This window comes from Dipteris shenzhenensis, chromosome 4 (genome assembly GCF_047967505.1).
Source record: "Dipteris shenzhenensis isolate YYH24624 ecotype China chromosome 4, Dip_SZ_1.0, whole genome shotgun sequence".
NCBI lineage: Eukaryota > Viridiplantae > Streptophyta > Polypodiopsida > Gleicheniales > Dipteridaceae > Dipteris > Dipteris shenzhenensis.
In genome coordinates this window covers 54,440,377-54,455,486 of record NC_141599.1, presented here as the reverse complement: position 1 = coordinate 54,455,486, position 15,110 = coordinate 54,440,377, and the positions used below count along the sequence as shown (strand labels likewise).

Genomic DNA, 15,110 nt, shown 5'->3' with positions numbered 1-15,110 from the left:
ACATCTGTGGTAACTACTTTCTGGGATTAATGATCTGTGTGTTCACAGGTTAGGCATGAACCTTGTGGTGACACCCAGAATCTGTCAGTTGAGCGTCAACAGTCTGTACAGACCCCAGTATATTACCGCTTAGAGCACAGGGCAGGAGAACTTATTGGCTACATCCGTATAAAGGAGTTTAATGCTCTGGCGAAGCGTGATTTAGTTACAGGTATTCTCCTTTTGTGGTATTCCGTGTATAGCAATTCTTTATGTGGATTTAGGTTTCGGCTTGCAGAAGTCAAGGTCACAGTACTTAAAACAAGAGAAATACTTCTTTTCAGTGAATTCCATTTGTAAATTGATTTTGCTCCCTAAGCCTCCGTTGTTGTACTGCTTATTCCTTGCTTATTCTCAATAAAAACCCTTAGATCAGATGAGAGTGCTGAGTACATGCTACACCTATCTCATTATGTCACAGAATTATGCATTCCCTTGACATGTCTTATACTGCCTTGTTTTCTTGCTGGCATATGCACTGGGTCCACAAATACAACGCATTGCTAAGTTCTGTATATGGAAGAGGCAGCCGTGTGGCTATGAGAGTCTCTATTTGGATGGATCTCTTATGGTAGTGAGGAGATGTTGTGATTTGGGAGACAACGAAGACGCCCTGTGGAAGTGCACACTCCTGACCCACGAGTGTTAATAATCAGAGTTTAATCCAAATCTGAGATAGGTGGGACGCCCTGTGGAAGTGCACACTCCTGACCCACGAGTGTTAATAATCAGAGTTTAATCCAAATCTACCACATAAGAATATGAGAAGATGTTATGTCCTAAAATACAAACTATAGTTCAGATTCGGAATTGTGCAGTGGAAATAATGCTGTCTAGAGGGAGAAGTTGCATGGTCAAGACAGTCAGAACTGTCCAAGATTGGAGTGTTAGATTGTTCTAGGTCTATGTGCTTGAAGGTTATAGATGCTGCCCTGGCTTTAATCAGTGTCACTTTTGTTTCTCTCTATATGTGCGTGTGTGATTGTGTGTACACTTTGTATTCCTAACCAGTCCCCACCTGACCTCTCACTTTATCCAACCTACACCTGCCTCTCTCTTTCAGATAAGAAACATGAAGGATGCTATCCTCAAGCTTCATAATTGTAAGTTTAGGCACTCTGGATGCTTCAGACAGGGTACCTGTTACACGGTTGGACCTGTTGACATATCATAGCCAAAGAGTGTGTTGGTGTGTAGTACTAGGTGATCTAGTACTAGTTCATGTGTGAGGGCCACGTGTCATTATGGGACTTATCCCATATGCACTAGGTGCTAGTGTGTGAGTAGCCTATATAAGGTTGTACTTCACTTATCTTGTCATACTTGATGAATGAATGAAAGCCTTCTTCATGTCTTCATCTGAGCATCATTTCCTCACACCCTAACCTTCTCTCTCTCTCTCTCTCTCTCTCTCTCTCTCTCTCTCTCTCTCTCCACCATGTTTCTAACATGGTATGAGAGCCACCTTCCATAGCTGCCATGTCACCCTAACCCTATTCCTAACCCTAACCCTAATTCAAAACCCTAATCCAGTTTAAGCCTCCATCTCTATCTTGCCTCCTTCACAGCGAGCCACCGCCTCATCTGCAGCCTTTAGTCTCCATTTTCTGCCTCCTTCACAGCGAGCCACCGCCTCATCTCCTGCTGCCTCCTTTGTCCTCTCCTTGTGAGTATTTTAGGTGTTCATTTTCCTCTACTTGCTTGCTGGTCCGCAGCTTTGGCGCCCTGAAGGCTGGCTGGTCGGCACTTTCTTCTGCACGTGAGGGTTTCCAAGGCTATTTCGAGGCTGTTTTAAGGCTTTTCGGCACCCAAGGCATTCTCTTGCAGCTTTGTGCATTTCAGAGCACGCCAGGCCTCCGAATATCTGCTGCAGACGTCTACAACACATCTACAACAGCCACCTTCTGCTTTGGTGACCTGCTGCAACAATTCGGAGCTGTCCTGTTGAGACCCTTCCATATTTCGGACCTGTTTCTGCATTTTGAATCCTCTTAGCCCATTGATCAACAGCTAGCTGGAAACGCCCACCGAAGCATTTCTTCAGCCGTCTTGCATACGTGGAGTTTGTTGTTCCATTTCAGAGCCCTAGACCAGCCGACTCACTTGCTGGTGCTTTATTTCAGGCTGCTGCCCGCGTTCACAAAACCCTCTTCAATCATGACTTCCTTGTCTTCAAGTTCCCTGCTTGTGGAGAAGTTCAAGGGGGAAGGCTTTCCCACGTGGCAAACCAAGATGCAATTGCTGCTTATGCCGGAAGGAGCTTGGGATGTGGGCCCACTCCCACATGCTGATGCACGTCGTCCATCAGCTCCTTTAGAAAAAAGAATCTCTATGGAACAAGTTCAAGATACGAGAAACATGTGATCCATGTTTGACCTGCAATTTCCACGAACAATCGGATCCAGTTTGGAACATTGTTGCACTCCCTAGTCCAAGTCACTTATGCTTTGGAGACTTTAGAATCCCAAGGCACCAACAAATCCATCTAGTCGCCCTCTTCAAAGGATAGGAACAAACCAAACCCTGCAAGGAACCAAAGATCTCGGGTCCATTTTAACCCGTCATGAAACTGGAGTAAGTTTGTCACCCATTAATCTTCCATGGGTACTATCATCTTTTCTTGATCTGTAGTATCCCTCGCCTCTACCATGAAGGCTTTGATAGGATCATCATTTGGTCTTTCCAACATCATGCAACTGGGCTGGTTCAAAGAAGCCTCGTGATACCATTGATAAAGAAATTGAACTTATCAAATCTTTGTTGCAAATCTTGAAGCTAATCTTGCAGAACAGGCATCAAAAGCCTTCGCAATGAGAGATCCCTCTGTGTTTGTACGGAAGGCTTTCACACGCCACTCTCCAACCCATTGAGAGCACCTGCACAAACACTGATCGCAAGCAATCTACTGAAATCTCGAGAAAAGCATAATGATAACACCGGAATTTTAGTCTAGTGATACTTGTCATCAGCGCAAGCTAGGTACCTCCCAAGGGTACCATGATCTTATGTGTATCTGTGTAATCGTGTAGTCATGCTTCCCTTGGTGATCTCTTGCTCATCAAGCTCCATCTCTAGGTGTGCTCCTCCATTTCTATAGGTGGTATTAGACTGTGGTCCTTAGATCCCATGACTGAGCAACATCCTCCATCCTCCACCACATAGTTTGAAGCTACACACCATTGTTCTATGTCTGCTATGAACACTGCACCCCTGGGTTTGCATACTCTGTCTCAATGGGACATGGTATTGTCACTAAGAAGAGTTCCTCGGTTACCATATTGATAGATCCCGTGTTAGATTGGTCCCTTTCTTTGCTTGGTTAGCTTTCTTCTATTTACAATCTTTAGCAAAATGTCAAGGCACGTCGCAATAGAAGCACTTCTTATGGTTCTTCCTACTGTTGTTTTCACCATTAGGAGAGTCCCCTCCGTCATTCTTGGCATCCTTCTTTTTAGCGGCTTTCCTTGCCAATCTTGCTCTTGGCTACGAGAGCCTTCTTGTCGCCACGTCACTTCCAACATACAACATTTAGGATTTGTTTTGAAGCAACAAGGGACCTAGCTCCTTCAATGTGACAGGCGGCGAGAGTCATCACTAACTCTCAATAGTCCCTTAGAAGCTTGGTGACTAGAGGTGTGGCCAACTAATGGCTATTCAGCTCATGTCCAATTGTTGAGAGCTGATCCTGAGAATCTTCGCGTTCACTTGGAAGCATGGGCTGACTCTTCTTCCTCTATCTTCAACTTGAACAATTGACTTTGAAGCACGATGATTCACCTTGTGTTCTTGGTTTCATAAAGACACTATAAGGTTTTCCATGCTCCTTGTGCCATAACTGCCTATTGGATAGGAGGTATCATCGAATCCACAGTCGTCTTGATAATCATGGAAAGAACGAGTGCATTCCTCTAATCCTACTCCTTCAACCTTATCTGGATCTGCTAGAATTGCGATTTTCTTCGTGGTGTCTAACACTTTCCACTACGCAACTTTGTCACCTCCCGGATTTCCTTGGCCACCAGATCAAGGTAGTTCTAGTATGTGTACCGTACAACACGTGTCGTATAGTTGCGGTACATGTACTGAAGTTTCCTTGCAGGTTTTGGGTGAGTGTGTTTGTTTAAAATCTAAAGTTAAAAAAAGGGGTGTGGGTCAAATGCCCCCTTTCCTTTAAATGTGTAGTTGTAATTATAAAATGTACCTAAAATTCCTTTGTATCTTTAAATTAATTTGGCACTTGTTTGTGTACACTTGCCATATGTTCCCTTCTCATCCTACCTCAAGGTTGGTTTCTACCCCTTCCTACAGCCCATAAAACCCCCTCGTCACATGCTTCTCTTCTCAGCTATGGTCAATCCCATTGTCCACGCAGCCCTGTAGACTGTAATTTCAATTTAATCTCTTTGCGTATTATTTAGTTCCATGTATGACATGATGTATATACATTAATAGTCAATTATGGTAGACATTGCTGATGGTGAATAATCAGTGCATTCTATGGACATTAGTCACTAGTATATTATCCCTCTCCCCTATTTCTCCCCCTCACCTCCTCTCCCTTTCCTCCCTCTTTTTTGGGAATGAACCTTCACTTGCCATATAGGAGCTTTAAAATTTCACAGGATTAGCTGGAAACTAAATCGTGATTGCACATGTTCATCCATGGTGGAATAGCAACCTATGATGGTACAGGGATAGTAGAATCACATAACTAAAGGTACCAAGTGTAATTCTTCCCGAAAAGCTTCAAACTTGGGTCATGGTAGAGCCTTCATGAAGAGATTTGCCAAGTTGTCCTCTGTTCGAACATAGGACAATTTTATGTCTTCAGCTTGTTGTTGCTTCTTGACATATAGTACGTGCATGAAAGACATGATTGTGCACAATAGCCAGGGGCACTCTGGCTATCAGAATAGATGGTAGTAGTAGATGTTTGGCTGATTTCAAGATCTGCAAGTAGAGTACAAAGCCAGATCTGTAAAGGCTATCCTATACTCAGCCTCACAACTAGAAGTAGCAACTATGGGCTGCTTGTTATTGGACCAAGATATGCATGAAGCCCCAAGCATAATAGAGTTGCTACTGTATGACGCCGTCGTGTTGTAACAACTAGTCCAGTCACTATCCGTAAAAGCACGCATGACTAGTGAAGCTTATCATCATAGAGAAGCCCCAAATGCTGCGTGCCCTTCAAGTAACGGAAGACACGTTCTCCTGCTTGCCAATGCTGTGTATTGGGTTTGTGCATAAACTTGCGTGACTGGGAAATGACATACTGCAGATCAAGCTGAGTGTGGCACAAATAAATCAGGCAACCAACCGTGTGCTGATATAGAGTGGCATCAAACAGACCACTCAGGAGAAACATCAACCAGGCTCCAAAGGTGTCAAAATTGGTTTGCAATCCTCAAACTGAAAGCGATGTTAGAGCTGGCCAATGTACTTGGATTGACTCATCATATTTGCCCCCCTCAAAAGGAGGGAACTGGATGCTAAGATAATAATGCAACTGACCCATATCTGTCATGGCAAAATATTTCTGTAAATTAGCCTTAAATGTTGCAATTTCCTTAGTAGATGGCCCGGTGATAAGCATATCATCCACGTAAAGAATCAAAATGAGCAAAGCTGCTCCACACTTCCGGTCATAAAGTGTTCTTTCTATTGGGCTGTTTTGAAACCCAAGGCATATCAAATGCGCTTGAATCTTGGCATACCATGCCGAGGGTGCTTCCTTCAATCCATGTAAGGCTTTATGCAGCCGGCATACCTTATTTTCGGATCCCTCAACCTTAGAGACTTCCTCAAGAAAGTCACCATGAAGAAAGGCAGTCTTGATATCTAGCTGATGTACTTTTCAATGTATGTGAGCTGCAATAGTAATGACACACTGAATGGTAGTGATGCGTGAAGTAGGGTAAAAAGTTCTTCAAAGTCAATTCCTTGTTGTTGAGCATAGCCCTTGGCAATAAGACGGGCTTTGCAGCGGGCTTTGCAGCGATCTACACTGCCATCACCCTTCCCTTCAATTTTTAAATGCTGGAAATAAAGGTTTTTGGGGCCTTGGTGTGGTCGGTGCTAAGGAAATATGTGGTTTATGGAAATAATAAGGGGGGCTAAAAGACCCTTGATGCGCAGCTGACACGTGGATAAAGAGAAGATTAACCCCATAAGCATGGGATGATTTCGAAGGTCCTTGGTATATATTCAGAAAGGTGATAAATCCTCCTTCAGTGCTGCCGGCTTTTTGTTGGGGCCTGAAGGAGGTTATGCATGGCTAGGAGGCAGGGGAGTGGGACCCCTCGTACTCGGCGCATCCAATGATGGGCTGCCAGATGGCAGCATCTGCGGTGATTTCCAACATGGTATCAGAGCAGGCGGATGGCCTGTGGATTGTGGCTGTGACAGGTGTACTGGCGTGACATTTACTGTGACTGAACTGCGACTTTGTGGCAGCTACTGGACCTGTTCAAATGAAAGTAACTGCGCGTCACGCGGGATGTGATGAACCGCGCGTGCCCCTGATTGCAATTGTGACTGCTCTGTGGCTGAGGTAGCAAGCAGTTGGCTGCTGGAAACTAGACAGAGTCTTTGCGCTCTCGTGGAAGGTGGCAGCCTACGAGTGCTCTAATTGCAGTGCCTGTTCGGACTTTGATGGTGGTACCTTGATTTTTGGGGTTCCTTGAACCCTCTAATGGGTTAACCTCTGTGGTGGGGTCAAATTGATTGTTGGCGGCTCTTGAACCCTGGTGGTTGATTACCTTTGTGGGGAGTCGGCTTAATGTGTGTGCCTCGTGGTGTTTGGAACATGGGGGGGTGTTGGAAATAAAGACCTTAGGGGCCTTGGTGTGGCCCAAACCCCTCTTGTGGTGTTAAGGAAGTATGTGGTTGATGGAAATAATAAGGGGGGCTAAAAGGCCCTTGGTGTGCAGCTGACACATGGATAAAAATAAGATTAATCCCATAAGCATGAGATGATTTCAGAGGTCCTTGGTATATACTCAAGGGTTAAGCCTATTTGCTGTCCTTAAGAGTATCCAAGAGCTATCTTGGGACTGTTTTGTGCTATCTAATAACGGCCATTTCCTCGGTAACTGCCTGCTCAATAGCATCATCATACTGAGGCAGATCAGGCTGAGCACGGGCATCAATCTGAAGCTGAGAACTGCTTGCAGCTGGGGATTTGAACCCTGCAATTGCTGATTGAATCTGTACCAAGGCAGCAATGAATCAAATACATATGAGGCATTTTCAGAAGACTGTTTTTGACAGTCCGGCCAAGGCAAAGCTGCTTGCTCGACAAGAACATCATCTCTGCTGACAATGACTTTCCCAGCGCTAGGCTGGTACAATCTGTAGCCTCTACTTTGTGAGATGTAGCCAATGAAAATACAATTTAATGCCTGATCTTCCAGCTTGTGCCTCAACTGAGAGGGTACATGTGCATCAGACAAACAACCAAAGACTCTCATTCGTGAAAGCATTGGCTTACGGCCTGTCCATACCTCATAGGGATGATTGCTTTCAATGCCTTGGTGGGTGCTCGATTCAGCCAATAGTTGGCACACGTAGTGGCATCCAACCAAAGCTTGTTGGGCAAAGACTTACCCTTTAGCATACACATGGCCCTTTTCATTAAAGTCCGGTTCTTCTGCTTTGCAACTCTATCTTGCTTCGGAGTGTATGGCACTATGCACTAGTGTATTATACCTCTGGCTGCTAACAAATAAAAAATTTTACGGGACATGTATTCAACCCCCTTGTTATTTTGGAGTCTCATGAGCCTATGTCAGCTCTCATTGTCACCACAATGTAACTATCCTAAGTCAAAGTACAGTTGACCATTTATTTGATTATAAATAAAGAGTTTTCCATCTGGGTTAATTATGGTCAAAAGAGTTTTTCTATTGTCAAAGAGTTGACTACGGTCAAAGATACTTGACTTCAGTCAAGTAAGCTTGATTTTGGTCAAGAAGGTTAACTGCGGTTAACCAAGATGTGCCAACTTTAGTTGGAGAGTTGTGCTAACTTCAGTTGGAGAGACTTGACTATAATTAAGGCGCCTCGACCCTTGGTCACAGCCCCTTAATTATGATCAAGAGTGTTGACTCCGGTCAACTAGAGAATAAATATATATTTATATTTGTTATGTGTGCACATATGTTTAGTGGGGACGCCCACTGTGACTAGAATTAGTCCACAGTGTGTTATTTGCATGCAAAGCGCTAACAATTAATGGGTGCCATGCCGGTGCACTTTAATTAATCGTTACATGTACTAGGAAGAGTTATTTTCCTAAGCGCAATGGAGCCTAACAAGAGTATAGGAGGCGGTTCGCGTGACCAAGTGCTTCGAAGACTCTAGAGTTGCCCTTAGTGGCATGTAATTAGGAAAGTAATGTAGAAATTGACAAGTGGCTTGTTGCCAAGAAGGAGAGCCTGAGAGCTCATGTAATTTCAATTCACGTTTTGGATTTTGTATGAGCAGCTCTACGCTGAACTGTGTACTCACTTTCTCTCAAGAAATAAAATACCTTCGGGGAGGGGGTCCAGCCTGACATGTTGTCTTGGGCCCTAGTGCATCTGTAGAGGGAGGGAGTGAGGGAGAGCTTATGAAAGTGTAACTGTTGTCTTTTATGAGCTGTAATTGCTGTCTTCTATGAGCGAGTTGTTTACATTGGTATGAGAGCTGAATTTTCATCGCTCTTCTTAGAGCGTGACGATCCAAGAGCAGGAGGTTTAGCAATGTCACGTGTGAATGATTTCTGGTAATGCTGACCTTAAATTCTCATTGAAAGAGCAACGGACGGAGAGCCAGCTACTTTGTTGATGGAAGATTGGCCATCAACGCAGTTTGTGTGATCACGCAGGATGCCAAGGATTGTAAAGGTGTCTGATGGACTACCCACGTAGGCCATGCTCATGTAAGCATAGACTGTCAACCAACGCAAATTGGTGGAGAGAAACCGAGATCGTGAGGTAGGGGTCGCGTATGGAGACGACGCCATCGCAAGTTATTTAGTGGACAGGTCGTAAGGCGTCCGTAAGCGACGGGAGCTATCTCCCTTCTGAGAACCGGCCCAAGTATTGAAAGAAAAAGACTACCGTTAGTCGGCTATGGGATGCTCCAAGGGCGATACGGCGCAAGTGTGTTCATAGCTTATTAGGCCATGAGATTTCATTGGGAGGCGTCGCCAGACAGGAAAGTAGGTAGACGGACCTTCATGCAGGCTCCTGCGACACGTGACACTGCCCAGCCAGTCAAGGTCTGAAACCTTAGGCATATGTGTCTATTGCTGACGTGGCCAAGGTGCCAGCCAGGGTGTACACGTGGCACATAGGCAAGTAGGCATGATGACGTGGCAGCCAAGCTGACATGCGCTGACATGTGCAAGCTGATGTGGCAGTGTACAGTTCAGGTGCTGATGTGGTAGTACACGTGGCAGCCAGATCAGATGCTGACGTTGCATTGACATGTGGCAGACAGGTGGCTGATGTGGCAGACCATGGGTTTATTTAACCTAACCTTGGTTAGTGGACTTGTTAGAGGTCCAGTTAGTTGACCCAACCAGACTAGTCTGGTCACTGTAACCACCAGTTGCAGACAAACCAGACCAGAACCAGTCAGTTTGGTTAGTGTAACCAGTCGGTTACTTCATCTAGTTACTGTCCAAAAAAAAAAAGACAGTTACAGAGACTGTTTCTGCCAACAGTTTTCACCAACCTGTCAGATTTTTCCTGTCAGAAAAAGGAGAAATCAGAGATTTGCAGAAAAAGAATGCCTTTGAGCAGTGAAAAGAGGGAAAAACAAATGCATTCTTAGTGCTTTTTGCAGCAACCAGAAAAGGGGCAACACAGTCGTTGATGCTTTGGCCACTTTGTGGGTATATGCTTGAAATTGACAGCCCAGTACTGGCATAAGTTGTGAATGTAAGACACCTCTTGTTGAGGTAATTTTTCTCTTTGAAAAGCAAAGGCTGCGTGCATTAGTTGCATACACAGTGTGTGTCAGAAACTTGCAGATCTCAGGCAAGTTGTAGGAGAATGGCTCAATCACCTATCGAGTGGGATTTACAAGATAGGGATGAACATCCAAGACCGAGAAGTGTGCAGCAAAGTCAACAAGAATTTGAGCAGATGGTACGCATTCATATGTAGGAGATGGAAAATTTCACAAGGAATCTAAGAGCTCAGCATTTGTTTCAAGCAGAAACTATGCAACTTATGATGTGTCAATGCCAGAGGCACACTCTCGTGTACAGCCCGAGAGAGAGAGAGAGAGATCTCATAGGAGACGGTCTCATAGCAGGAAGAGATCGAGGCATCATCATCGATCTCCAAGCCCTTCACCATCTACCTTGAGCGCGACTTCTGTATCTTCTTCTTTATCAGATAAACCATCTAGGAAAAGAAGGAAACACAAGAAGTCTAGGAAGAGCAAGTCTTCCAGAGAGACCAAGGAATTCAAAGATGGAGATAAATCTGTCAAGTTTATGATCTATAATGGACAATACGGTCATACAGATAAAGCAATGCAGTTCATTAGACAGTTTGATGCTGCATTCGGTACAGAAAAGTTTTCAGAATCCTCCAAGTTAAGAATGGCCAGTTTGCACTTGACAACAACAGCTAGTGCATGGTGGCGTGCACAGACCACAGATGGGTCAGCCCCAAAGAGGTGGAAGGGCTTCAAGAAAGCCTTCTACCAGTAGTTCATGCCTAAACAGTTTAGAGATCATGTTCTTCAAGATTGGGATAGTTTGCATATGGATGCAGGAGATACAATGGATGTGTACAACCAAAAATTTTGGGATGCTTATTTGCAGGTTGCACCTTTGAAAAAGAGCTCCAAAAGAACCCAAATGAGAAAGTATAAAGCAGGTCTCAGTCCAAAAATTCAGGCAATGGTGAATGCTTTCGGGGCAAAGAACATTATGCATTCAGCTTCAGTAGCTAGTTTCGTGCTGTTACAAGATTCATCCACAGTGCTATCCTTGCATGCAGGAGGTGTTGAAAGAAAGAAAACTGATTTTTCAAAATTAGAAAAGAAAGAGTATCCCAAGGTTGAAAAGAAAGGGTTTCAGCCTTAGAAGCCGAGGGGTACTCAGCTTTCAAAGTCATATAAAGGCAAATCCCCATTCACTCCTGAACAGATAGCTGAATTCCGCTGAATTCCGCAGAGATGGGAAATGCTTTAGATGTGGGAAAGAGGGGCATATGGCTGCCCAGTGCCCTGAGAAGCCTTCGGGTTCTAAGGAGCAGAAAAAGCCACAAGTACCACCGAGGCCAATGGTGGGAGTAGTCCCATATGTTTTGGGTAGTACCTCAGACCTAAAGGAAAAAGAGCTTTCGCTATCATGGGGAAAGGTAAGAGATCAGCAAGCATTAATCCTATTTTATCCAGGTTCTACAGACAATTTCATATCCGAAGATTTAGCCTTGAGATTAGGGATTAAAATTGAAGAGCTAGGCAGAGCTCTTGATGCTGATCAAATATTCCAGGGGAATGCAGTGCTTCGTATCCATGCACAGAGCTATGTAGATCAGGAGGACTTCTTAATTTCTCCTCTCAAGCAGCATGATGTTGTACTTAGTACACTGTGGTTCCATCGAAAGGAAGTAACGATAGAATACCCTGAGAGGGTACTGAGTTTTATTCATAGGGGGAAAAACAAGCGTTTAGTTGCCAGGAATAAAGGGGAAACTATCCCCATTGTATCTGATGTTACATGTGGTAAAGCAATAAAGTCTACAATTTTCGCGTATATGGTTTTTGTAAAAGAAAAAGAGAATGATATGCATGCTGAAATGAATGATGCAGACAAAGATAAATTTCAGTTTCTTGTAAACTTTAAAGATTGCTTTTTCGATGCTTTGCTAGGGGAGTTACTCCCAGAGAGACCAGAGGATCATCAGATAGAGTTAATGCCTGGTAGTGAGCCACCAAATAGACCACCTTATACAGTCAGTGCGACTCAGAGAGAGGAGATTATGGCTCAGGTGCAGGACTTGCTGTCCAAAGGGTTGATTCAGCCTAGTTCATCTCCTTTTTGCTCACCAGTACTTTTAGTATAGAAGAAAGATGGTTCTTTTCGAATGTGCATTGATTACTGTGCATTGAATAAGATGACCATAAAAAATGGATTTTTGATACCACGCATAGATGATGTGCTTGACCAGCTTAGAGGAGCAACATTTTTCAGCAGGATAGACTTGAAGAGTGGCTATCATCAAGTTAGAATACAATCACAAGATGTGAAACCGGCCTCTAATCACTCAGAGGGCAGTGGAACTAAACCTTTAATCACTTCAGCACTTATTTACAGCTCACAAAGCATATATCACAACCATTAACCATTGCATGATCACCATTTGGCATTTACCCATTTGTTCACAAACAAAACCACTGAAAAAGGGATGGAGGCTAGAATGCCCCTGCTCAACAGACATAGGCAAGTGCACCCGATTGGCCCCAAACACCGTGGCGCCCCTTTCGGTATTTCTTTATATTTCACAGTGAAATGATTACAAGTTGCATCTGGGAGACCTTCCCTGCAATCGAGCACGCAGCCCCAATTCACTAAGCCTTCGCAAGGCTTTCAAGCATATAACACCATCACATAAGTGCACTTAACCCGTAGGCTCAACCCAAAGGCATTCTCTTTTCCGAGTGCAATTCCATTGGCTGTCCAGATGCAATCACACTGCACCCCAGCTGCACTCTCTTTGAGTGGTTTCCAGATGGCATTCACAAAGCTTTTCAAAGCTCCAAAATAAAATCAGCAAAGTACCCAACCAAAGAATGACTCATATAGCACTGCCTCGGCACCTGTGAGCCAAGAAAGAGGCGGCACACGAGGCCAACCAATAGCTTATGGCAAAAAGAAATTGCAGTAGCAAAATCACAACTCACCAAGCCCTGAAGACTCGAACCAAGTCCTCAATCGCCAAGAGGACATAGTAGCCAATGCCCAATTGCATTCTCAGCCAAAGAGGAGTGCAAAGGCACGAAGAAAGAGCATTTACAAGAGCCGACCAGCAAGAATTCCACTGAAAAATGCGAAAAGAAACACTTCTGTCGCGAAGAAGTGGGAGTTCTTGGGCTCAAAAGAAGCGTGCTTCAGAGAGGAATGCATTGAGAAGGTTTTGGAGAAGTTTCATCGCCGGAAAGTCCTCCAAAACTGAGAAAAACCAGTCAACCAGCGCGTCGAACCACTCGAAATTCAACAGAAAGCTGTAGCTTTGCAAGAGGAGAGGCCCAGGAGGCGGTAGAAGAAAAAAGGTCCAGAAAAAGCCACTTTTGCAAATTCGACCAGCAAAAGAAGTGCTCAGCTCTGCCCGTTCTACCAAACGCACGGAGAGAAAAGCATATCACTACGAAGGGGAGGCAGAGGGGAAGCCATCGGGCCAAACGGAAGTCGAGGAATCCAAACGGGTAAGGAGTTATGAAGAAAAACGGAATTCAGCTGAAGGAGGCTGAAAAACCAGTCCAAAATCTCAACAAAGGGAGAAGATGAGAGAGAAAACCACACATGTGAAGTTTAGAAGGCCCAGGAAGGTCCAGGAATGGCAAAGGAGCATGTAGAAGGCACTAGAGCCACCTGGAACTCTAGGGGGGCCACTGAAGGTACATGGCCCTCTAGGGGGCCCATTAAAAATGCCACGTCATCATTTCCCAACAACCACTCTTTTAATTCCTTGGAATGCCTTTGGGCCTAGGGATTAATTACGCTTATGTGCTAGGCACCATGCCGCGTTTAATTACACATTATTAAGCCCACGCTTGGACTTTTAAACCCAAAGTTGTCACAGTCTTGTAGCACATTAAAGTACCTAGAATTTCACGCCCCCGTGACATACCCCTCTCTTGAAACAGCAAACCACAGTTTGCTGCCCCAGAACACAGGAGTAAGCTACCTCGTTTATCTTTTCAGAAACCTGGAAAGGACCATAGTAACGCATGTTCAGCTTTGTGTACAACCTTTCCTTGTCTTTCTTATTTTTCAGCCTTGCCTTCTGAAAACGCAGCAAAACCCAATCACCTTTTGTGAATACCAATTCCCTGCGGTGCTTATCTGCTGCTCTTTTCTGCTTGTCTTGACTTCTTTGCAAGGCATATTTGATCTTCTTGTAAGCCTCTTCAAGGCTTTCCACAAAACGATCAGCTTCGAAGATTTTCTCTTTTGTATGCAAAATGGGAGGTATCTTCCTAGCACCTTCCACTATTTCAAAAGGTGCTTTACCTGTGGATGTGTGCACCGTATTATTGTAAGCATATTCCAGCAAAGGTAAATAATGCTCCCATTTGCTTTTGTGGTCTGAGACATAGCATTTAAACATATCCAAGATGGTAGAGTTTTCCTGCTCCGATTGTCCATCAGACTGAGGGTGAAAAGATGACGAAAAATTCAGCGTAGTGCCCATATTTTCAAACAATTATGGATTCAGGCATCCCATGATACTTGAAGACATGCTGCAAAAACAATTTGGCCATTTGATCTGCTGTAATTTTCTTTCTTACTGGCACAAAGTGGGCTTGTTTGCTAAACCTGCAAATTATTGTCCACAATCCATCATGTCCAGTAGGAGTACGTGGAAGATCAAACACAAAATCCATAGCTATGCTTTGCCATGGTCTATCCGGAATTGGCAAAGGGTGTAACAACCCAGGTGCCTTCTGCCTATCAAACTTTACTTTCTGACAAACCATGCATGTTCTTACATATTCTTCCACATCTTTCCTCAAAGATGGCCAATAAAAGTATTGCTCCATTGCTGTAATTGTTGCTGTAATTCCCCTATGTCTTGCATATGGAGGAGCATGACTTTCCATTATGACTTTTTGTCGCATCTGATCAGTGACACAGAGTCGTCCATGCATCAAAATAAAACCCTCTTTCAACATATAGTGATCATGCCTTTGACCATCAGAAAGCTGTTCATAAATAGTTGAAAAATCAGCATCATTAACATACTGATCTTTCATCACATCTAACACATTGTTGTAAGCAATGCTCACTGCTGAAACACTGGGTTTCTTGGAGACTGCTTCAGGCTGTGGTTTCCTGGAAA

General features: G+C 44.2%; 1 protein-coding gene across 2 annotated transcripts in view; it reads left to right on the top strand.

Moving 5' to 3' along the window:
- The window catches only part of LOC147903058 (Peptidase S41 family protein), a 102,736-nt gene that overhangs the window by 53,518 nt on the left and 34,108 nt on the right, over positions 1–15,110 (top strand). For both annotated transcript variants that reach the window (XM_087373243.1, XM_087373244.1), the window contains one exon: positions 49–211. In XM_087373243.1, the coding sequence (XP_087229369.1) occupies positions 49–211 (163 nt within the window). The remainder of the gene's footprint in view (positions 1–48; positions 212–15,110) is intronic.